Here is a 22,347-nt window from a genome sequence, read left to right as displayed (position 1 = left end):
CAGCTCCGCGTTTGGGTCTGTGAGCAGCGGGGGCTCGTCCCGAGGGGAGAACCCGCCCTCGAGGCTCTGCGGGCGTCTGAAGCCCGAGCTGGTGGGGCTGTTACTGGCGGCCGTGTCGGGAGCCTCATCCCCGGCGGCTCAGCTCAGCTCAGCTCCTGCTTCGGAGCTGCACGCGGGCTCCCGGGGCTGGAGACGCGTCTGCCGGCCGATCTCCGGGGGATTATGAGATTTGCAGACCCCGAGGACCCGCTTTGTTCCTCGCGGTACCGCAGGGCACCCAGGCATGGGGGCCAAGAGCAGCTGCCAGCCTGGTCCTCCGTAGCGCTGAGCAGCGGGTCTGACTCGTGTAAGCTCATCAGGGGAAGAAAGCGGCTTTGGAGGATGCGATGGATTTGAGCAAAGGGGTCGGGCAGGGGAAGGGCCACTGGGGGTGATGAGTGGCGGAATGTGGGGCTGCCCGAGGGGCAGGAGTGAGGGGGGTCCTGGGCAGTGCAGCTTTTCTGCATCATCAGTACGATGCTACAGGGGGCTCCTCATCAGCCACCCAATTTAGCCCGGTGCTGTGCCCCCATGAAGGCACGGGGGGATCCCCCATCTCCGTGGAGGTCCTGAGCACCACCCAGGGAGCGGGTGCAGGATCTGGCCCCGCGCCGAGAGCAGAGGTGTCCTGGCCACCTGCAGAGCGCCCGCCCCCCCCCGGCTGCACAGGGAGCTCCGGCTGCTCTCGCACATGTCCTTTAAAGGCCTTCTGGCGTCCAGCGCTCCCCTGGCAGCTCCCGCTGCCACAGATGTGATCGCTCCCTCCGCCGGGGAGACTCTGTCGCCAGCAGCCTGTGCCGTGCGGGGCCCCGGCACCCCGGCCCGCGGTCTGCCGGCTGCACCGAGCGCCCCGACCCGGGTCTGCCGGGCGCCCCCAGCGCCGGCTCCGAGCTGCGTGGCCGCAGCGTCTGCCTTCGGCTTCTTGAGACAAGTTCAAGCAGGTAATGACCTGGGGAGCGTTTGGAAAAGTCGCCGAGACGAGGGGAAGTGCTCGGTCTGGCTTCCCGGGGGTTATTTATGCCACGCCGGGCAAGCAAGTTGCGTGTCTCCATATTTCCATCCACAAAACACAGGGAGCGAGTGTCTGCGCGGCTGAGCTGCAGTGGATGGGCAGGGTCTGCCCTGGCTGGTGCGGAGCGAGCGCCGTGCGGCAGGGACCAGGGCGCGCTCTGGTGCTGCTGTGACGAGTGGGGCTGGTCCCTGGTGGCTCCTGAGGAGCCGGGGGCAGGCGAGCGGGGGCGTCCGCCCTCAGCGCTGCGCACCTATGGGGCTTGTAGCAAATTCCTCATTCGCCCCGCGCCCTCCTGAATCCCAGCAGCATCTCCTGAACCCTAGCAGGCCTCCCCCCTCTTTTCCCACAAATGCCTCCACGCTGAGCAGAGGAGCTTGGAGCTCCTGCTGAGTGAGAAAATGCTTTAAAAATATAACATTTAGAGGCGTTCTCCCATCTGCGTGCAGCAAATACGTGTCTTTCATGATAGGTGTGCTGGTCCTGGAGCCTCCATGCTTTGCAGATGAAGCCGCTCGCAGGGACCTCACTGGGAGAGGGGGACGAGGAGCAGGGACCCGCCCCGGGCCGGCGGCGGCGGCAGCGGCAGAGGACGCAGCGCCGGCCCAGCAGCTCGCCCCGGAGGTACGCGCAGGTACCAGCGAGGAGGGGAGGGGGTGGCGAAGGCAGGCAGGAGCCTGGCTGGAGCATCACCCCGCTCTGAGGCACCGAGCATCGTTTTGGCGGAGCAGCCTCTTGTCCTCTGGCCGCTGCTCCTGAGTGTGACCATCAGACTTGCAGGGAGGAGAGAGAGAAGCTGTGTTGTAGCCCTTTCCAGAGCCAGGAGCGAAGTTTAGGGGTTCAAGCTCTTTCCCAGCTGGGTGCTGAGCTCCAGCACAAGACTGCAGAGGGCTGTTAGCACGGAAACTCCTATATCCCCACGCGCGGGTGACCTGCCATCCCCGGCGTGCTGCGACAGCCCCAGCAGGGATGTGACAGAGCTGCCAGACTTCCTTCACCCAGGACAGGAATTTGGGGTGGCAAGGCTATCCCAGCACACTTTCAGGGAGCCTGCCGTACCTATGGCAGCGATGTGAGCTGGTGCCCGGGCTCTGGCAGCCGGTTTGTTGGTGCCTGTGCAGCATGCAGCTCACAGGGAGGGCTGCTGGCAGCCAGGGGAAAAAAAGTCCTGAGGAGAAGGACGGCCGCGGGCTGGTGACTCACTGCTGGCTGGAAGCAGCTTCCACGGCCCCTCGGTGCAGGCTCTGCAGCGGCTGCTGCTCCGGTGCCAGGGACAGCAGGACGGGGACGGAGCGGGCTGCGGAGCATGCTCGGGAAGGACCCAGGTCCGGAGCAGCGGCCACCGAGGGGCGGCTGGGGGAGGGCACGGGGGGCTGCTGCCCCTTCTGCCGGAGTTTCTCTGGGGGTCACCCAGGTTCTCTCTGCAGGGAGCAGGAGGCGCAGCTGGCCGAGCTCCCCATGGCTCCAGATGAAGGTAAGGGGGCAGCCTGGGGTGGGCTGTGAGAAAGGGGTGGCTTTGCATCCTTCCTCTGGCAGCACCCGCCTGCAGCCCCACACCCGCTCTGGCCCCAGGACCCTGATCTGCCTCCCGGCTGCACTGGAGCCCTCCCCCTCCTCCCCTGCCCTGGCCCAGCCCAGCTGCAGCTCCTGAGCCCTGCAGGGGTGTTTCGGGGTGCACCAGCCAGCCGGCGCCCCGGAGCCTGCAGCAGTGCCGGTGGTGTTTTCAGGGGTCTCCCCTGAATCAGCGTCAGGCTGGGGAGGGCACGCTGCTGCCTAGTGCCACCGCCCGTTCTGTCCCCAGGGAGGATGAGCAGCCCCCTGGTGCAGCCAGATGGGGTTTTGGCCGGGAGCAAGCAGAGCGCGGAGCACGTCGGTGAGGTGAGACGGAGAGGAGGGCGACAGTTTGGTGGACCCCTCGCATTCCCAGCCCCTGGGGTTCAGCTGGACCCCCAGCCCCTCGGGGGTGCTCGTTTTGGGAAGTGTCCAGCAGCAGGGAGGGGGTTGCTCCGACAGTGCCCTTGTGCCCCCAGGTGCCAGGCACAGGCGGGCGGGAGCTGGCTGTGCACCCCGGGGACGGTGGCCGCACTGAGGAAGGTGGGTGAGTCCCAGCCGGGTTCCGCTGGGGAAGGTGTCAGGCAGCTGATGAGCACGGGAACAGCGTGGCCTGGTGGGCTTTGTCTCCCTTAGTGGGGACATGGGGAGGGGGGACCGGCCCTGGGGGAACCCAAAGCCCTGCTGACACTAGGGGAAGAACTGGGCTGGTCCCACACCAGGGGCGCCTGCTGGGACAGGAGAGCAGAGGGGTCAAGCAAAAGCTGTCATGTATTGTTTCTCCCATTGTGTTATTGCCTCCCTGCAGGTGCAGAAACTCCGGAGGAGCCACTGCTGAGTTTTCCCAGTGAGCTGTCGGTGCTGGAGCGGCTGGGCTTGCACAGGTGAGACCAGCAAGTGCTTGTGTCCCTCTGGGGCGGCAGGACGGGGCGTTCCCAAGGCATCGCATGGTCCAGGGATTGGACTTGCCTGCTTTTCTGTGCCACAAGAGCTGCTCTCCAGGCGAGGGGCACTTGGGTCCCCACTTCTGATGATGCCTGGCAGCCCTGGCACTGATGGGAGCAGACCAGGGGCATTTTCCGTATGCGGTCCCCATGGTGCCTCCATCTCTGACAGTACACCTCTTTTTGCAGGGTGGCTTTGACAGAGCAGGACATAGAGGTGAGGGCTGCTGGGGCCATGGGTGGGCTGGGAAAGGGCTGGCTGGCTCGCTGGCTCAGCCCCGGCGCTGCGCCCTGCTCCTGGCTGCTCCCCAGGCACTGCGGTCCCCTGGCAGCTGCACTGCAAGTCCCCTTCCCGCTGATGCTGTTGGCACTCGGAGGTGGCTGCATTTCCATGGCAAGATGAGCTCGTCCCCTGCGTGCCCGGCAGTGCCACGAAGGGCTCTGCAGCTGAGGGTGCCCTTAGCCAGGGCTGCGGTGAAAGCCGTGCTAATAAAAATAACTTTCCTGCAAGTGCCAGGGCTGAGTCAGGCTCTGCTGTCAGCCGGGACCTCCAGCAAGGGCTGGCGTCTGCCGGGCGCGTGCGCTTGCCAGGAGGGCTTGGGATTTCCTTGTGCTATTGGCTGCCCCGGGGATGTGTCCCGGTCAGGCTGGCATCTCACAGGGACTGTCCCTAGCGTGCAGCAACCCAATGGGTGCTGGGGCATCCTTAGCACAGCCCTGGCTGGTGACATGCTGGGAGGGTCTGTGCCTTCGGGACAGCAGCGCGGGGTCCTGGTGGCCTCCCCTTCACCGCGTGTCGCACTCCACAGGCAGCCTTTGCCCACCTTGCCCTGGCTTTTCGCTGCGATGTGTTCACCCTGCGGCAACGGGTGCAGGTGGAGAAACGGGCACGGGATGCAGCGGAGGAAAACATCCAGGAGGAGCTGGGGCAGTGCCGCGCCGCCCTGGAGGTAGGTGGGCAGCAGGGCGGGGGGCTGGCATCTGCTGGGGACGTCCAGCAGGGGTTTGGACAGCTCAAAGTGCTGTCTGCAGCAGCTCCATCCTCTTGTCCGCAGCGGCTGGGCCCATCCTGCACCAGCGCGGGCTGCAAGGAGACGCTGGAGCAGCTGCAGCGCAGCCTGGCTGTGCTGGCAGCCGCTGTTGAACGGGGAACCAGTGCTGCAGAGAAACTGGGGGCTGTACATCAGGTCTGAGTGTCACCTGGGGCTCTGTGCCAGGGCTGGGAGGAAGGGACGGCGGGGGGACCTGTCACTGGGCTCGCGGGGTTCATCCCTCCTCCTCGCGGTGCTGATCTCACGTTTACGTGTCCTGGGGAGCAGGAAGGGGCTGCATCTGCCACCCTGGGTGGAGACACCTTGGGATGCACCGTGAGGGACTGGTAGGGACCTGAGTCCCTGGCGACAGGAGGTGGGGGGCTGATCCCCGTCCCGCCTGGGCGCAGGAGGCCCGGATGAGCCGGGCAGCAGAGGTGATGGTCCAGCACGTGGAGAACCTGAAGCGGCACCACATGCGGGAGCACGCGGAGCTGGAGGAGATGAAGCGCCTGATCCAGCAGAACTCCCGCAACCGGCAGCTGGCGGAGACCCAGGGTGAGGTGGGCTCTGCTGCTGGGCACGTGGGGGTGCACGGGGTGACCCTGCGGATTTGGTCCCAAACCCCCCTGGGCGGTCAGTGTGACCCTGCGCCGCACCGGCTGTGTGAGCTGGGGACCGGGGCAGGTGACAGCTGGGACCCGATGACAAATGCGTGGGGCTGGTGTAACTGCAGCCGCGGCGGGAGCAGGTGGTGCTGGCTGCAGAGCCATCATCCCCCGGCCCGGCTGGGGGCGCGGGGCACACGGAGGACGATCTGTCTCTGGATCCCAACCCCACACATGCCATGGCCACACACACGAACAAGGTCCCCCTAGCTGCGGCACCTTCGTCACTTGTGCCAAGGACAGAGCATGTGGCCAGGACAACTTTCGATGGGAGGGAGGTTTGCAACCAGCTGTGTGTCAGCCCCATCTTAATTTTTGAGGATGATGTAAGCTGCTTCTCTTTGCTCCCAGATGACATGGAGCCACGGCTGAGGCCTCACCCCCTGATGCGAACTTTCCAGCAGGTAACCGGCCCCAATTCAGTCACCCTAGAGCCACCACCTTCCCGTGCCATGCCGCTCTCCCTTGTCCAGCGGTCCCCATGCACCCGCCAGTCCCTGGGCAATGCCACCCCGCCAGCTGCAGCTGCAGGCAAGGTCTGCTAGAAACGCTGGGATGAGGCAAAGCGTAGGGGCGGCCTCGGGGGCTGTGGGGAGACAGGGTGCCTGGGGCTGGGGCTGCTGGTCCGGGAGGTCTCAGGCAGGTCCCTCTGCGTTGCAGGGTCATAGAGCAAGAGCTGCAGGCTTGGCTGTTCTATAGCTCCAGCTCGAATTCGGCACTGATTCCCCTACAGCTCAAGAGGTAGGGGAGCACTCGAGGGGGGTTAGGCAGGCCCCCCAGCATGGCTTGAAGCAGTAAGGACAGGCACAAACCTCTTGGCTTTGATCTTCCCCCATCTCGCTATCTTTCCGGCTTTCCCTGTAGTGCCAGGGCCGGTGCGAGGCTGGCGGTGTCCGTTTTCCTTGGTGTCCCTTGCCTGTGCCAGGGGGGCGATGGGGAGGGAAGGGGACGCGGAGGCAGCCGGCACAGTGCTCAGCCTCGGCCCCTCCCTTGCAGGGGTCTACCCGCCGCAGAGTCAGCATCGCCGTCATCCCCAAGCAGCTCTTGGTAAGGACGGGGGGACAGCCGAGCTGTGCCCCGCTGTCAATGTCCCCAGTGCTCCTGGGGGTCTGGCTCCCCCTGATGCTCCCACGTTCGGTGCCCAGCCAGGTGCCAGCCCCGAGAGCCGAGCAGCCCCCGCCGGAGAGCCGGCGCGGGAGGCAGCCCAGAGCCAGCCCAGCACCCAAAGGTAACGGTCTGGGCGGCGGGGAGGCCATGGCCCTGTCCCCCGCTGGCCAGGGGGTCAGCACAGACCCCGTTCTCTCCCTTCCCAGCGGTGAGCTGGGGCTGCAGGGCCAGAGCGGTGCCGCGACCGGGGAGCCAGTGCCCGAGGCAGACGGCAGAGGTTCGAGTGCAGGGGACAAGGAGCTGGAGCAGCTTGGGCTGACGTGAGCAGTGCTCTGTGTGTGCCCAGAACCCCCCGTGCTGCTGGACTCCCTGGGGTCCCACAGTGGCCACCACATGGGTTCGGGTTGGCGATGGAAGGCTGGGGGGTGTTTGGCTGCTTGGACATGAGGGAAAGGTTCTTCACTCAGAGAGTGCTGGAGCACTGGAACCCGCTCCCCGGGGAGCCCGACAGTGTTGGAGAAGCGTGTGAATTTTGAGGTTGTCCTGTGCAGGGTCGGGAGCTGGAGTCTGATCCTTGTGGGTCCAGCTCAGCCCTGCTCTACCTCAGTTTTCCCCGTGCACGGCGGGTCACCTGTGCCCTCCCTGGTCTTGCTTTATTTGGGTTTGCGAAAGGGGCAGTGAGGTTTGGGTTGAGTTAAACACCTTTCTCATACCCAGCTGGGGTGGGGTGGGATTTGCTCTCCCCCCCGGATGATGAGTGTCCGCGGTCGCCTTCTCCCCAGGTCCAAAGGGTCCCCCATGGAGCTGTGGCGGCCGTGGCTCTTCCTCCCACAGCACTACTGGGTTTTCTTCTGGCTGCTTCTCCTGAGCATCGCCTTCCTGCTCCTCGTCCGCATCCCGGAGCTGCAGCGGCTGCAGCCTGCAGCACCTCCCAAGGCCTAGCTGGAGCAGGAAGGGAGGGACTGCTGCTTCCCCGCACCGTAAAATACCAAAACCCTAGAATAATAAAAATGGAGGAAAAATGGGGGAATTTTAATGTTGGAGCAGGGAAGAATATCCTCTGCTAGAATCCGAGGCTCGGTTGGAGCCACCCTTATGGGTGGGAAGGGCTCACAGAACAGCAGCAGCCTTCATTGGTGCTGTGAGTTCGCCTGTTCTCAGCACGCCGAGGGCTGTAGGGCTGTCACCACGTGTCTCCTGTGCTGGGGCCAAAGCTCGTGGCTTTGTGTTAGAGCTGCGTCCCCCGTGCTGGCCAGGCACCCTCCGGCTCACATCCCTCTGCCCTGCTGCCAGGGACAGGGCTGGGGTGGGAGGAGCGGGGTCAGCGTTCAGCCTTTCCCACGGCACAACGGGGAGCTCGCAGTGGGAGCTGCGCCTGGGAAACTCGCCTGGCCTGGCGCAGACGCCCTGACGCGGCTGCCCCGGCCCTCGCAGCCCTAGGGTGCGGGTGGGCTCCGCGCACCCAGCCGCCTTGCAGGGCCTGGGGAGCGTTCCGTGCTGGGATCCGCAGGAAGGGGGCCACGGGAAGGAGGGGTGGGGGTCCCGCTCACCGTGGCTCCTGGCACCTCCACGGGTGACTCATGCGCAGCCAACATCACCCCCGCCCCGTGTCCCTGAGTCACCATCCCCAGCCCCGTGGCAGGTTGTACCCGTGTGTCACTGGCACGTGAGTCCCTTTGCCGTGACACCCCCCTTGGCGAGTGGCCAGCAGCACCCTGAGGACTCTGCCGCCAGAAAACCCCAGGACAGCACCCAGCCGGCAGTGATCTTCGGCGACCCCGGCAGCTCCACCCTCTGTCCCAAGGTACCTTCGTCCCACCGGGGCCGTTCCCAAACACGGGACCCGGGCGCAAACGTCATTCCAGGTTTCCACGAGGGCCCTGGCGGTCTGGGACACGGGTGGGGCGCTGAGCGGGCGCCCCCGCCCGCAGCTCCCTCCTGGCCTCTGTCTCTGGCTGCGGGGGGAAGGACGGCGTGGCGGCCAAAGCCGGGCCAGAAGGAGAAGTGGTTTTGTTTCATCACCTGAATTTTTCAGTTGGTTTGCAAGAAGACCGCTTTCTCGCCCCAAATTCGGAAAACCCAGCCGGGGTTCCGCTGTGCATCCCGGCCCCAAACCTCCCGGCCGGGGAGGGCACAGCTGCCGGCGGGTGGGCCGAGGGGACGTTCAGCCTCCAGCACCGCAAGAGCCCAAATTGCAGCAACATTCGCGGCAGGACGAAGCCGGGGGCCCCGGGCCCCCCGCCCCGCCCGCTCCCAGCACCGCCCTCCAGCAGCCCGGACGCCTGGGTCCCCGGCCGGGGGGAGGGGAGGGAAGGAAGGACCGGCCGCAGCTGCTCGCCGAGCCGGAGCCCGTTTCCTGCTCGCCCTCGCCCGGCTGCGAGCAGCCCGAAGCCCCGCCCCCCCGGGCTGTGCCTCAGTTTCCCCTCCGAGAGGCTCTGGAGGTGAGTGGAGGGGTGGGATGGGCAGAGCACCGCTGAGCGGGGGGGTCAAGGCTCCGTTGCCCCCCAGCCCCGTGTCCCTCCGCTCGACGCGGGCAGGGAGGGGACAGCATCCCGCCGGCCGGTCCCTCCGCCCGCGGCGAGCATCGCCCCGGCCCGCCCTGCTGCGCCAGCGGGGGGGGTGCCAGAACCAAGGGGTGTTTTTGGGGTGCTGATGGTGCGGGGAGCACTCAGCCCCGCCGTGCCCGTGCCCGCGCGTCCCCGGGATGCCGAGCGGGGCTGCTCGCTCTTGGCGGCAGCGCTTTGTGGCCAACTGCCCCCTCCCCAGACCCTCTCCGGGGGGCAGCAGGGTCGGTCCCCGCCCTGTGCTTGCTGCTTTTCCCCTCCAGCCCCTGGGCTCTGCCGCTGGGCTTGCTAAGGGTGGGTCACCCTGAGTGTGCCCATGCGCCCCTATCCCCAGCTTAAACTACAGGAGCTGGCAGGGGTTTTTTTTTGCTCCCTCTGAGGATTAAAACTCAGCCGAATCAGAGAAGGTTTCCACGGGGTCAGCCAGACGATCTCCCTGCCCATCCCCACCCCTCAGGGATCGGGGGGTGCCTGCTCCAGCTGGATGCTTTGTGCTGATGTGTGCCGGGAAGGAGGAGGTTAAACTGCTGGGGGTTCCTGGCTGTGATGCTGGGAGGGACCGTGACCCGCAGCGGTGCTTTGCATCCTCCGTGGCTCCAGCCGGCCTTGCACAGTGCCGTGCGGGTGTCAGGAGCTGCTGGGGTGAGACCAAACTTGAAACACAGCTAGAATTCAGGCTTTCCAGCTGAAATGTAAGCCCAGGCTCAAATGCCTCCTTTCCCTGCCCTTTCAAGGACAGCTTGGCCTGGACTGGGTGTCCTTCCCCCTCTGGCATCCTGCTGCTCCCTTCGGGGTGTCGCTGCGCGCCCGCTGGTAACACCGAGCTGCGGGGGGCAAAGAGCGATGGTTCAAAGGTAGGAGCAGTCCGGGTTCCTGAGCTTTTCCACCCATTCCTCCTTGGCAGCGCCGCGGCTCTGCCAGGATGGGGGAGCCTTTCCAGCCCTGGGGCTTGGCAACAACAGCTGGAAAGGCCAAAATTCTGTGCATCGTGCTCAGGTTGGCGAGACAGAAGGTGGCATGGGATGGTGCTGGAGCAGATGCAAGGAATGTTGGTCCCCCAGGAGGTGCCAGGGGAAAAGGGGTTTTGGGCTGCCCGTGGAGGATGTACTGCATACAGTACATCACATACGTTCCTTGGCCATTTGTATACTGGTTTGGCTTTCTGCATTTCCCTAAGGGTGCTTCCTCTGTGCTAATCTGCTTCCGCCCTGCTGTACGGGTGGCAGAGGTGCGGGGAAAGTCACCCCAGTCCCGTTGCAAAAATCAGGCTGGTGGGATGGGTCCGGTCCTGCTCCCTCCCACCCCAGGCCTGGCTTTGCTGGGTTTTGGGGCAGCTGCAGTCTGTCCCCGTGGCCAGGACCCCCTCCTTGTTGCTCCCCCAGAAGGAAGTGGTGTCTTTGCTCTGAAGCACTTTGCTCTGCTCTCGATTGCTACAGGTACACACGTGTGGAGGAAGCCGCTTGCTGCCACCGCAGCCTTCCCCGTCCCCTCCCCTGACGTCACCGAGCAGGGTGACACGGTGGCTCACTGGGTGCAGCGCCCAGGGAGGCTCCACCAGCCGCTGCCGGAAAGGGCCCCGATTTCAGTAGCATCGTCCCCCAACACCACCTGTGGCTGGGAAACCTCACGCTGAGGCACCAGGTCTGGTATCGGATGGGTGTGAGCACAGGGGTCCAGGAGAGTCCCCCCACACTCAGCTCTGCCGTCCCTCACCAGGCTGCCCAGTGAAGCAGGATGAGCGTGCCAGCTGATGAGCTGGGCAACCCGGCCCACGCCGCGTTCGAGAGGTTCCTGCGTGCCAGGGAGTGCTGCGAGGTGCTGGGCTGCTTCGGGGAGCTGTGCCGGCAGCTGGGGCTGCAGGGCAGCGGGCTGCAGCTCTACCGTGGCCTCCGGGCTGCCCTCAACTCCTGGAGTGCCAAGGCTCTGTGGAGCAAACTGGATAAGAAAGCCGGACACAAAGACTACGACCAGGGCACAGCCTGCGCCAGCACCAAGGTACTGGGGACATGGGGTTTGGGTCCCTCCTTGTCCCCAGGGGTGAAAGCATCCCTTGGGGCAGCCTGGCCCCCACCCCAGGAGGGTGCAGGATGGGAGGTTGATAGGGTTTAATGGGACAGGGTGTTAATTAGTACGACTCCCCTCCCCATGGCGTGATGCCACCTCAGTGCCACCCCGCCAGCAGCCTCCTTCCTCCTCCCGGCTGCTCCTCACTGGGGCCGTCCCATGAGGGCTGCAAAGGGGCAGAGAGACCTGTGAGCGCTTTCTGGAGAACAGGAGCATTCTGCCCCTGGGGCTTGAGGTCACTGTTTCTGTCCCCCTGTCCTGGGGCTGGTGGCTTTTGTCCCCACTGCTGGTGTCCCGTTGTCCCCCCAGCCCTATGCAGGGGCTTGCAGGAGATCAAACCTGAGTCCTGGTTTCGAGACTGTTGCTGGTGAAACCTCCCCGTCCCCGGCTGCACGCACACGTTATCTTGCCGAGCACTTTACTTGCTGCCTTTGCCCCACGGGAAGGCAAAGTTCGGGCAATCAGGGGGCGGGGGGCACCCCACAGGGACCCCGCTTTGCAGGGAGCAGCAGTGCTTGCAGCCTGAGGCAAGAGGGGGGAGATGCTGCTTGTGGTGGTGCTGAGCGCCTTGGGGATCTGCCCAAACCCTGCTCCTGGGGGTGCCCGTCCCGTTCACGGGCCCATCCCTCGGCAGTGCCTGGTGGTGGGCGCCGGTCCCTGCGGGCTGCGGGCGGCCATCGAGCTGGCGCTGCTGGGCGCGCGCGTGGTGCTGCTGGAGAAGCGCGACTCCTTCTCCCGCAACAACGTCCTGCACCTCTGGCCCTTCACCATCCACGACCTTCGGGCGCTGGGCGCCAAGAAGTTCTACGGGCGCTTCTGCACCGGCACGCTGGACCACATCAGTGAGTCTGGGGGGCCCAAGCTCCACAACCCTGGGGTCCCCCTTTGTGGGTAGCCCAGGGATCGGGGGGTGCAGCCCTAGGTGCCTCCTCTCCCTTCCCAGGTATCCGGCAGCTCCAGCTGATCCTGCTGAAGGTGGCTCTGCTGCTGGGGGTGGAGGTGCACGTCAACGTGCAGTTCAAGGGCCTCGTCCCTCCTGTGGGCAAGGCAGGTGGACAGGGTAAGGCATCACTGTGGGGCGGGCGGCATCCCCAGGGACAAGGACAGGGCTGCAAGTGGCCGCTCTGGTCTCCCAGTACCTGTGCTCCCCCGGGTTCGGGGGGGTGAGGTGCAGCACGCCTGTGACTGTCCCTCTCCCGCAGGCGGCTGGCGGGCTGTGCTGCAGCCCGGCTCCTCTCCCCTCAGCAACTACGAGTTTGATGTCCTCATCTCAGCTGGTGGTGGCAAATTTGTCCCCGAAGGTGACAGCAGTGGGTCCCTGCACCCCCGTGACCGCTCTCAGGGACTGGGTGGGGGCTCACACCTGTCCCATCCCGCAGGCTTCAAGCGCAAGGAGACACGGGGGAAGTTGGCCATTGGCATCACCACCAACTTCATCAACCGCCACAGCCGCGCCGAGGTGGAGGTGGCTGAGATCAGCGGCGTGGCCCGAATCTACAACCAGAAGTTTTTCCAGAACCTCTACAACAGAACGGGTCAGTGGTCCCAGCCCCGGGGTGGGGGGTGCCCAGGGCGTCCCATCCTCCCCAGTGCGACTGGGGACACAGCCCTGGGATGTCCCCTGTGTGATGGGATGCATGTCCCCACATGGTGCCCTGTAGCAGGGGACATTTGGTGGCTGCGCCCAGTGCAGGGACTCCCTGTGGCTCAGCTCAGCCCCTTCCCCACCACCAGGCATCGACCTGGAAAACATTGTTTACTACAAGGACGACACTCACTACTTCGTCATGACGGCCAAGAAGCAGAGCCTGATCAAGAAGGGCGTCATCCTCCAGGTGAGGGGGCAGGATCCAGCCCCAGGGTCCCACAGCCATGGGCAGATGAAGCCCTGGGTGGTGGAATGCAAATCCCGGGCAGTGGTTTTACTGTGCACTGCTGAGATGGTGGGGGCTTCAGCAACTGTTGCCTGTACTGGTGGTCTGTGCCAGGGGAAAATCTCCTTTTGGGGGCTTAAGAGCGCCAAACCCAGCAGGACAGCATCACCTGAGAGCTGGCTGCACCCAGGCTGGGGCAAACGCCACCCCCTGCGTCCCGGCCAGCTTCACCCCACCCCCGCCTCCATCCCTGCAGGACAAAGCAGACATCGAGAGCCTCCTGTCTCCAGAGAACGTGAACCGAGACGCTCTCCTCAGCTATGCCAAGGAAGCCGCCAACTTCTCCACCAACTACCGCCTGCCTGAGCTGGAGTTTGCCCTCAACCACCGGGACCTGCCGGACGTCGACATGTTCGACTTTACCTGCATGACGCGCTCAGAGAACGCGGCGCTGGTGCGGGAGCACAACGGGGCCCGGCTGCTCCTGGGGCTGGTGGGCGACTGCTTGGTGGAGGTGAGCGTCCAGCGGGCAGCCCCCGTGTGCCTCGCTCTTCCCTCCCCCGGTGAGACGCGTTGGTCACAATATGTTCGCCCTCCCTGAGTGTGTCTTGCCCTGATTGCCCAGTGCTCCCCATCCCTGGGACAGGCTCCCCCATCCCAGTAGCCCGTGCTTTGGTGGGGTTGTCCCCTTCCCCAGCCCCACTGGACGCCTGTGGTGGGCTCAGGGTGGAGGAGCAGCCCAGCTCCTCCCCAGACGCAGCCAGGACACCTGTCCTGTGTCTGCGCGTCCTGTCGCTGCTCCCCACTTTCATCCCCGGCCAAGCCCGGCAGCTCCCCGTCTCCTCCCAGCCGCCCCAACCGGCCGCGCGGCTCCAGCCTGGCTCTGCCTTTCCCTCCACAGCCCTTCTGGCCGCTGGGCACCGGTGTGGCCAGGGGCTTCCTCGCCGCCTTCGACGCAGCGTGGATGGTGCGGCGGTGGGCGGCCGGGACCCCCCCGCTGGAGGTGCTGGCCGAGAGGTGAGTGTCCCCATCCCACCGGGCTGGTCCCGGGCCAGTCAAGGATGGTGGCACCAAGTCCAGCCCTGTCCCTTGCGCCCAGGGAGAGCATCTATCAGCACCTCTCGCAGACCTCCCCAGACAACACCAACAAAAACATCAGCCAGTACAGCATCGACCCCGCCACGCGCTACCCCAACATCAACCTGCAAGCCATCAAACCCAGCCAGGTACCTGGCCCAGGTGCTACTGCGGGGCAGCTGTCCAGTTCAGCCTCCCTGCTGCTCAGGGTGACACTGACAAGGGTGTCCCTTGTCCCCAGGGCGTGCGAGGCTGAAGCTGTTGGTCTCCAGGGCATTTAATGTGTTGCCTGTTGCAGGGGTGGGAGGTGTGGGGCTGTCTGCATGTCCCCCTTGCCGGGATCGGGTCCCTGTGCTGGCTCTGTGCAGGTGGTGACCGGCCACTGGTGTGTCCCCATCGGCAGGTCCAGGACCTCTACCTCGTGGGCGTGGTGGAGGTGGACCACAAGAGGAAGAGTGACAACCGGCTCAGCACCGGTAGGAGCAGCTCCCCAGTGCCAGGGCCCCCTGTTCCCCCCAGCAGCCCATGTCGGAGCAGCTCCTGCCCTGATTCTCCTCCTCGTCCTTCTTTTCTCGAGCACGGTTGTGGGGAGTCCTGTGTCACTCCCGTGGGACGCCTTCCCCTCTAGAGCCCTGATGCCAGGAGGGGGGAGCGGGCGGGGGCTGCCCTCTGCCTCTTTGGGTTGGGGACACGTGTTCTGCCTCTCAGCAGTCTCCGGAGATGCCTACGAAGAGCTGCTGAGCTGGTGCCAGGCCAGCACGGCCGGGTACCGCGGGGTGACAGTGACCAACTTCACCACCTCCTGGACCAGTGGCTTGGCCCTCTGCGCCCTCGTCCACCGCTTCCGCCCCGACCTGGTGTGAGTGCCCAGGACCTCCCCCCGCGCGCCCCCTGCAGAGCCCACCCTGACGGTGCCCGTGTCTCCTCACAGGGATTTGGACTCTGTGGACCCCCGGGATCCCATCCGGACCCACCAGATGATGCTGGATACAGCAGAGCAGGAGCTGGGCATCCAGCCTGTCCTCTCTAGTGCTGAGATGGCGGCCATGGCAGAGCCCAGCCGCCTGGGGCTCATCACCTACCTCAGCCAGTTCTACGAAGCTTTCAAGACTTCTCCAGGTGCGAGATTTTGGGGGTTTGTCCTACCCCAAGCCCTACCAGGGCTGGCTGGGTGCCCCCACCGTTGTAGGGCGGGTTGCCGCAGCGTGGCTGTGTCCCCTCCGCGCAGAGGCAGAGGAGCTCAGCAAGAAGCCACTGTCTCCCCGGGGAACGCGAGGAGCCATCCTCTTCCTCAGCAAGCTGCAGAAGAACCGCAGCCTGGCACACAAGCGCGTCCAGGTGGGGGCCCCACCCAGACCCTGAAGACACCCCAAAACCCTGCGCTCTCCCCATCCTAGCCACCCCCTCGGTATTTGCAGGATAGTGCCCACAAAGATGCTGAGGCCAAGAGGAGCTGCAGGGACATGGAGGTGAGTCTGCCCGGGCACCTCAGGGATACTTGACCGAGGTGCAGTGTCCCTGGGGGGAGCAGGGCTGACCCTCCCCTCGGGTTGCTCATAGCTGGATGCAGGGCTGGATGGAGACGCTCCGGACGGGGCCCGCGAGCCACCACAAACAGCCGCGACAGAGCCGGGGCAGGTTGGTCCTCGTGTCACCCCGGGGTGGGGGTCCAGCTCCGGGCGGCGGGTGCGTGGCAGGCACCGGGTCTGGCGGGGCCGAGTCAAGGGCTGCGCAGGCGAACGCCCACGGGCTCCGGGCTCCTCCCTGCCTGCTTCCTGACCCAACTGGTTTTCCGGAGCCGAGACGCGCCGCTCCCTTGCTGGTGCCAGCAACCACGTCCTGAGCACCCGGACCCATCTCTGCAAAAGGGGAAAAGCCCCTGTGACCGCTCTGGAGCGGCCAGCAAAGCCCTGGGGCAAGGTGGGTGCCAGCAGCTGGTGCCACCCCAGCTTGTCCTGTCCCCCTGCAGCCACCATCCCACGGGGACAGCAGTGACGCCTGCTACTTCTGCGGCCGCCGTGTCTACATCCTGGAGCGCGCCAGCGCCGAGGGACGCTTCTTCCACCGCGGCTGCTTCCAGTGCCAGCGCTGCGGGGCCACCCTGCGCCTGGGCGACTACGCCTTCCACCAGGAGGACGGTGAGGCGGGTTCTGGGAGAGGGGATGCTTGGGGCAAGGCTTCTCCACCTTCCAGGTCATCACACAGGTTTGTGCCCCCCTGTCCAGGTCATTTTTACTGCTCGCTTCACTCCCCCAACCCTCTTGGTATGGAACTGCCCCAGGATGAGCCCCCGGCACTGCCTGAGGGGGTGAGTCACCATAAATCCCCACGGGTGATGGGGGAAAGGCAGAAAGTGAAAGGGGATGCTTGGGCATGGCCCCCGCTGCATCACCATCACCCCTCTGCTGTGGCTTTGCCCCAGGATGCCGCTGTTGCCCGCCTGCCCTCAAATGCTGGGAGACCATGTGTGTCCCCCAAGGAGGGGGCACCCAACCCCTCGCAGCCCGCGCTGGCAGCCCCACAGCCAGGGCCAGAGCCCGGGGCAGCGCGGCATGAGGAGGACGCTGAGGACACTGTGGATGTGGAGGAGCAGGAGCTGCTGGCACAGCCTGGGGGGGAAGCCAGAGAGCAGGAAGGTCCCGGAGCGGAGCCCCGAGGGGCAGCAGAGGAGGGTGAGGAGGGCAGGGGCAGGAGGAAGATCATCCTCACACCCCTGGAGAAGCTCAAGCTGTCCACACTGAACCTCCTCACCACCGAAGCGGAGCCCGAGCCGCCGCCGAAGCCCGCTCGTCTGCGGCTCCAAGCGGCGCCTGAGGCCCTCCCTGCCCTGTGGCGGGGACAAGGTATCTGGGAGGAGGATGAGGAAACGGCCATGGAGAGAGAAGGTAGGTGGCAGCGAGCTGGAGTCTGGCTGAGCAGGGCTGTAGGTCTTGCTGGTGCCCTGCCATGCCTGTCTTGCTCATAAGGCACTAGCCCAAAATGGTCATTTTTTTTGAGCAGCTTTGGAGGAGAGTGACAGTGAGGAAGAGGAGGAGGAAGGCTCAGCCCTTGGCATCATGGCAGAATCAGTGAGTGCTTTCCCTGAGCAGCAGTGGCCCCACCAGCCGGGGAGGCGGCTGGGGCTCGTGCCAGTGTCTCCTCTCCCTGAGGCACCGGGTCCGGCTCTGCGGTGCTGCCGGGGCAGGAGGCGCCCGGTGCTCGGCCTGACCCGCTGCCTGTCACCGTCCCTTCGCAGTGCCTGGATCTGGGGGAAGAGGAGAAATACCCCACCTGGAAGCGCACGCTGACCCGCCGGGCCAGGGAAGCACAGATGAAGAGGTTCTGCAAAGCCCAGGTAACCCTGTGCGGCAGCGCTGGGTCCCCGGCCCCGTGCCATCCCCATCCCCTCCACCCTGCTGCTGGTGGCCGTGTGCTGGGAGGTGCTGGCCCACGGCAAGCACTGCCCTTCCTTCTCAGGCCATCCAGAGGCGGCTGGAGGAGATCGAGGTGACGTTCGGGGAGCTGGAGCAGCAGGGCATCAAGCTAGAGAAGTTGCTGCGGGATGAGGACGGTAAGGCCAGGGTGGAGTGGGCACTGTGACCCCCATGGATGGGGGGTCTGCACCCCACTCACACACCCGCCTCCACCCTGCAGGCAACCCAGCTGACCAGAAGACACGGTGGATGAACCAGCTGCTGTACCTGGTCCAGAAGAAGAACAGCCTGATGTCTGAGGAGTCAGACCTGATGATCGCGTAAGGCTTGGGGGGATGCTCCGTGGGCGGTGCGGGGGGATGCTTCGTGGGCGGTGCGGGGGGATGCTCCATGGGTGGTGGCCCCAAGCCCAGCACCCCCTTCCTCCCCACAGGGTGCAGGAGCTGAAGCTGGAGGAGCAGCAGTGGCAGCTTGACCAGAAGCTCCGGTGCTACATGAACATGGAGGGTGAGTGTTGGCACATGCTGGGGGGTCTCTGCATGGTGGGGGTACTGGGGCCGGGGCTGTGGCCCACCCAGCCCCCTGCTCTCTCAGAATCCCTCAAGACACCAGAGGACTGTGCGGCCGAGCAGGAGATCCTGGTACAGCTGCTGGAGGTGGTGAACAAGCGCAATGTCCTCATCCACATCCAGGAGGAGAAGCGGCTCAGCGAGCTGCGGGCCTGATCCCTGTGGCCTCGACACCTGCTGGTTCCTCCCTGGGGAGGATGAGTGGTCATCCCCCCGCAGAGCATCACCCTGAGCTGCTTCTAAAGGTGGTGCTGCCCAAGCTGCCTGCAGGCAGCTGCTGCAGCGAATCCAGGTCCCCGCTTGCCAAACCTGCCGTGGAGGGGCCAGACCCATGTGGGTAAACACTGAGGCGCACCCCGGCTTTGGGGTGCAGCGAGGTATCCGTGCACCTGGCTGGATCACCTTGGCCTTGTGCTTGCTTGAAAACAAGATTTGCAGGGGGTTCCATTGCCGCCCAGCCAGCGCTGTGTCCTGAAGGGCTTTGCTTGCAGCAGCAAGGATGCGACCAGAGCTACCGCAGGCGGGTCACAGTGGAGATGCCGAACGTGGAGGAGCAGCGTCAGGAGTGGCTCCTGGAAGCCACCCGGGGAACGTCCTTCCCGCTGCAGCCATCCGTCCTAACCCAGGACGTTACTGCAGCCCAGAACACTCATCTCGTCAAGGAACATCTGTCCTAGCAGGTGGCAAGACAGACCGGGCTGATCCCGCCACTCCCCGTCACTGCTTTCGGGTGCCACATTCGTGTTGTCCCCGGCTGCTGCAGAAACCAGCGTCAGAAACTGTCCTGCGAGGACCCGAGGCTGGGGAAGGGCCTTTTTGTCCAGCAGCTCCTAGAGGGGATTGTGCCCAGGGCTGGCACCGTGTGACACCAAGGACAAGGGACGCTGGTGTCTGTGTCCCCTCTGCCCTTTTGGGGTTTCTCCTGCTTGGCAATGCCACACTGGCCATTGCACAGACCTTCCGCGATGGTTGCGGGTGACCTCCATGGCTTGACGGTGCTTACGGCAGCCCCAGCTGCATTGGGCACAGGGGTCCTGGGTGCGGGTGACACCCCCCACGCTCAGCCCTGGGCCTTTCAGTGCCTCCCCAAACCCTCCTCTCTGCCCTTCATTCGTACCAGTCCTGTCAACCTGCTGTGACCCCCACCTCCCTTTGAATAAAGCCGCCCCAACCCAGCACCCAGGGCTAAAACACCACCTTTATTTTCTATCCGAGTCAAATCTGGTTGCCAGAGCAGCCGTCAGCTTTTACCAGGAGCCCTCAAGGCTGCCCCGAGCAGGGGGAGGCCGAGTCTCAGCCACGCCGGCAGGTCATGCCAGGTAAAAAGGGTGTATTAAAAACCAGCAATTAAAACCTGCCTCCATCGTGGTTCCCACAGGGGCAAATGCGATTAATCTGCCCCAAAAATCTTAATTTCACCCAGAGAGGCATCTGTCAAACCTGCGCTGCTGAGCTGGCCACAGCACTGGTTGCCTAAAACTAGAAGTCAACTAGAAAAAGGGACCAAAAGGGGCCAGAATGTTGCTGAGGGGACATCGTGGGCCACCCATGGCCCTGGTTCAGCCATCGCTGGGACGCTCTTGCAGCGCCCGCAGCGCCATCCGCATCTGCTCCTCGGTGCCCTGCAGCATCTTCACCTCCATGGTGTGGAAGAGGTGAAGGCCGGTGGCGAGGAGGAGGACACCAGTGGCCAGGAAGGCCAGCAGGGAGAAGGAGAGCTTGGGGAAGGGCTGCCCGGCCGCCCAGCCCGCCAGCGCGCCCAGCGCGGCCGCAGCCTGCAGCAGCAGCAGCAGCAGGGCCAGCACCGCCATCCTGCCCGTGGAGTAACGCTGCCGCTGCGCTGCACGCAGCCCCACCACCACCTCCGTCCGCGTCTCCGTCACCACGTCCACCAGCGTCGGCTCTGCAGGGGACGTGGGTGGCTCAGAGGGTTGGCACCCCCCCGTGCCCCTTCTTCTCCCCATCCCCACCACTCTGTGCTATCCACCCCAAGGGATGCCCTAAGCAAGAGGAAACATCCCCAAAAATTCTGTCTTCATCTGACTCCATCGGTCCATCCACCAGCCCACCCCAGCAGTGTCCCCCCACTATACCGGCTGTGCCAAGGTTGTCACCCACAGCCTGTCCCTGTCTCTGGATGTGCAGTGTGGCCATCACAGCTTCGTGGTCTGAGAAGGGGATGTCCATGCCTGGGGCTGTCCCTGTGGTGGTCTTCAGTTCTTCGCACTTCACCGTGACACTGGAGATGGCCTGGGTATGGTGACAGATGAGTCACACCGGTGTCTCCCCTCCCCTCCCTCCCACCTGCAGCTGGTGGCCCAGGGCCCCGTTACCTTGTAGAGGATGTAGTCAATGCGGACGCCCCGCGGGAAGGGCAGCAGCTCCGTCTTGGCGGTGAAGCAGTTGTTCGGGATGAGGGTGCAGCCGTCCTCGCAGCCCTGAGAGCAAGACCCCGGGTGGGGGTGGCTCTCGGTGCGCCCCAGGCCCCGCACGCCCCCTGCCACGCACCTCAAAGCGCGCGGCCTCGGCGAAGGCGTCCCGCAGCCCCGTCCAGCCGCGCAGCAGCCGGATGCCCACGTCTCCGGGGTGCATGTTCAGGTCCCCTCCCAGCAGCACCACATCGGCCGCCGTCGAGGTGTGTCTGCAGGGACGAGGACGGCTGACCTCCTTGCCCCACAGCGCTCCCTAGACACACTCCTGGCTGCGACCGGTGCAACTGGGAGCTCTCTGCAGTGCCCTGGGGCAGGGGTGACTGCGCAGTCCCTGGGGACCCACAGCCGGGGTCCCCACAGGACACCCGTGGCCGCTCACCGGATGAACTGCGCCAGCTCCCAGGCCTGCACAAGGCGGTGCGGCAGGTAGACATCCTTCTCCCGGCAGTACTCGGCATGCAGCTAGAGAGAGGCGGGTGGTCAAAGCAGCTGTGACCCCCGTGCCGGCACCTGCTCTGCTCCTAGGCTCGCTGCAAACCCACCAGCCCCTCTGGACGGTCCCTCTGGGGCTCTGTGTTCATCTGACCTCTGCCCAGGACAGCCTGGGATGCTTTACAGCCAGGTTGTGGGTCAGTGGCCCTCCCAGCCCCCCCTCCAGAACAATATTTCATTCAATTAGTGTGTGGTCCTGGGACAGACAGTACAGAGCAGGGGTTAAAGCACGGGGACAGCGAAGGAGGGGTAGGGCCACTTGTCTCCCCCACCACGCTGGTCTTTCCCTGAGGTACTCACGTGGGTGACGTAGACGTTGAAGATAATGCCGGAGATCTTCGTGACGATGAGGCCGACAGACTTACCACAGAACCAGTCCCCGTGCTGGAGCTGCCGAGGGAAGGGGAGCTGGTGAGGCTCTGTGGGACCAGGCACTGTGGAGCCACGCGCCCCCCGCCCCACTCACCATGTAGGGGTACCCGTTAAGTGAGTACTGGTAGAGGAGAGTGTCCAGGATGGGGAACCTGGAGAAGATGCAGAGGCCGCTGCCGATCACCCCACTGCGGGAGGGGAAAAGCACAGTGAGGAAGCGCAGTCCCCCCTCTGCCTCCCCCCAGCGCGAGCAAGGGGGCTCCCCAGATCCCGCTCTCCAGGCACGGGGTCTCCCACAGTGACAGGTGACCTACAGCACCTGCACCAGCGTCTCCATGTGGCAAACACCAAGGCTGTGGCACAGCCACAGGGATGGCGCTGGTCAGGGGCTGGCCTGGCCCCTCACCTGTGGAAGTAATGGGAGAAAGGGTAGCAGCCCCGCAGCTTCCCCTTCAAGTCGCTGTAGTCCTGCTCGCTCCACACCTGGGGAACAGTGGGATGAGCTGAGAACAGGCATGTGTGGCTCACGGCCTGAGAACGGGCACACTCCAATCCCAAACATACTGTGATACTGTGATACACTCATCTCACAGCTCGTGGTCTGAGAACGGGCACGCTCGGCTCATGGGCTGCACTCACCTCCTGGAGAAGCACCAGGTCGAAGCCGTCCCGGCGCAGCATGTCCCCAATGAGCTGGACACGCTCCTGCCGCCGCTTGCTCAGGTACCGGATGGCCCTGCAGGAGAGGGGTCGGATGTCACAGCCTGGAGGAACAGCATGATGGGGACAAGGGAGAGGTGCAGAGAAGCTGTTTGGGGACAGCTTTTCCGGCCTGCAGAACTGAGGCAGGTCATCCCTAGTTGGGGGAGCAGCTCATCCTCCTCTGGGGAGGCAGGCACAGAGGGGACAGGGGATGCTACCCAGCCAAGCACTTCATGACCATCTGGAGCTGAGACAGTGGTGGGACCCCAAAACGAAGAGGACACAAACGTGACTCCATGGACGGACCCCTCTCCTAGTGCAGGTGTCCCCATCCCCACCCACACAGCCCTGACAAACTCCAGACTCACCAGCAGTTTAGATCGAAGATGCGGAGCCGCAGCGTGGGATCTCCGTCCTCCATCGCTCACTAGGGCTTTGC

At 64.8% G+C, this 22,347-nt stretch overlaps 3 protein-coding genes across 3 annotated transcripts; 2 read left to right on the top strand and 1 right to left on the bottom strand.

Annotated features, from left to right (window-relative positions):
* Window positions 1-1,553: 1,553 nt before the first annotated feature.
* On the top strand, window positions 1,554-7,291 carry LOC308048861 (uncharacterized protein; the record flags this gene model as incomplete). Its single annotated transcript, XM_080358190.1, has 14 exons — window positions 1,554-1,672; window positions 2,476-2,522; window positions 2,850-2,926; window positions 3,079-3,142; window positions 3,408-3,483; window positions 3,733-3,760; window positions 4,353-4,493; window positions 4,599-4,730; window positions 4,985-5,132; window positions 5,594-5,646; window positions 6,239-6,289; window positions 6,388-6,470; window positions 6,556-6,669; window positions 7,132-7,291. 14 exons carry the CDS (start codon window positions 1,554-1,556, stop codon window positions 7,289-7,291), a joined length of 1,293 nt encoding a protein of 430 aa, XP_080214316.1.
* Window positions 7,292-10,647: 3,356 nt separating this feature from the next.
* On the top strand, window positions 10,648-18,066 carry MICAL1 (microtubule associated monooxygenase, calponin and LIM domain containing 1; the record flags this gene model as incomplete). Its single annotated transcript, XM_080358253.1, has 24 exons — window positions 10,648-10,908; window positions 11,612-11,819; window positions 11,921-12,037; window positions 12,180-12,278; window positions 12,357-12,512; window positions 12,712-12,812; window positions 13,108-13,365; window positions 13,753-13,868; window positions 13,951-14,077; window positions 14,332-14,404; window positions 14,637-14,787; window positions 14,860-15,047; window positions 15,157-15,266; window positions 15,347-15,397; window positions 15,489-15,566; window positions 15,898-16,066; window positions 16,154-16,236; window positions 16,351-16,813; window positions 16,929-16,996; window positions 17,164-17,262; window positions 17,385-17,478; window positions 17,562-17,661; window positions 17,775-17,848; window positions 17,936-18,066. 24 exons carry the CDS (start codon window positions 10,648-10,650, stop codon window positions 18,064-18,066), a joined length of 3,375 nt encoding a protein of 1,124 aa, XP_080214379.1.
* A 1,024-nt stretch (window positions 18,067-19,090) lies between these two features.
* On the bottom strand, window positions 19,091-22,347 carry SMPD2 (sphingomyelin phosphodiesterase 2). Its single transcript, XM_080358107.1, has 10 exons — window positions 22,277-22,347; window positions 21,846-21,942; window positions 21,613-21,689; window positions 21,301-21,394; window positions 21,135-21,224; window positions 20,722-20,804; window positions 20,419-20,551; window positions 20,244-20,348; window positions 20,004-20,160; window positions 19,091-19,813 (listed from the first exon to the last, which is right to left on the bottom strand). The coding sequence occupies exons 1-10, from the start codon at window positions 22,327-22,329 to the stop codon at window positions 19,470-19,472; spliced, it is 1,233 nt and encodes a 410-aa protein (XP_080214233.1). The 5' UTR covers window positions 22,330-22,347; the 3' UTR covers window positions 19,091-19,469.

The sequence above is a fragment of the Nesoenas mayeri genome (genome assembly GCF_963082525.1).
Source record: "Nesoenas mayeri genome assembly, chromosome: 23".
In the NCBI taxonomy this organism is placed as follows: domain Eukaryota; kingdom Metazoa; phylum Chordata; class Aves; order Columbiformes; family Columbidae; genus Nesoenas; species Nesoenas mayeri.
This window is presented reverse-complemented; position numbering and strand designations above follow the sequence as displayed.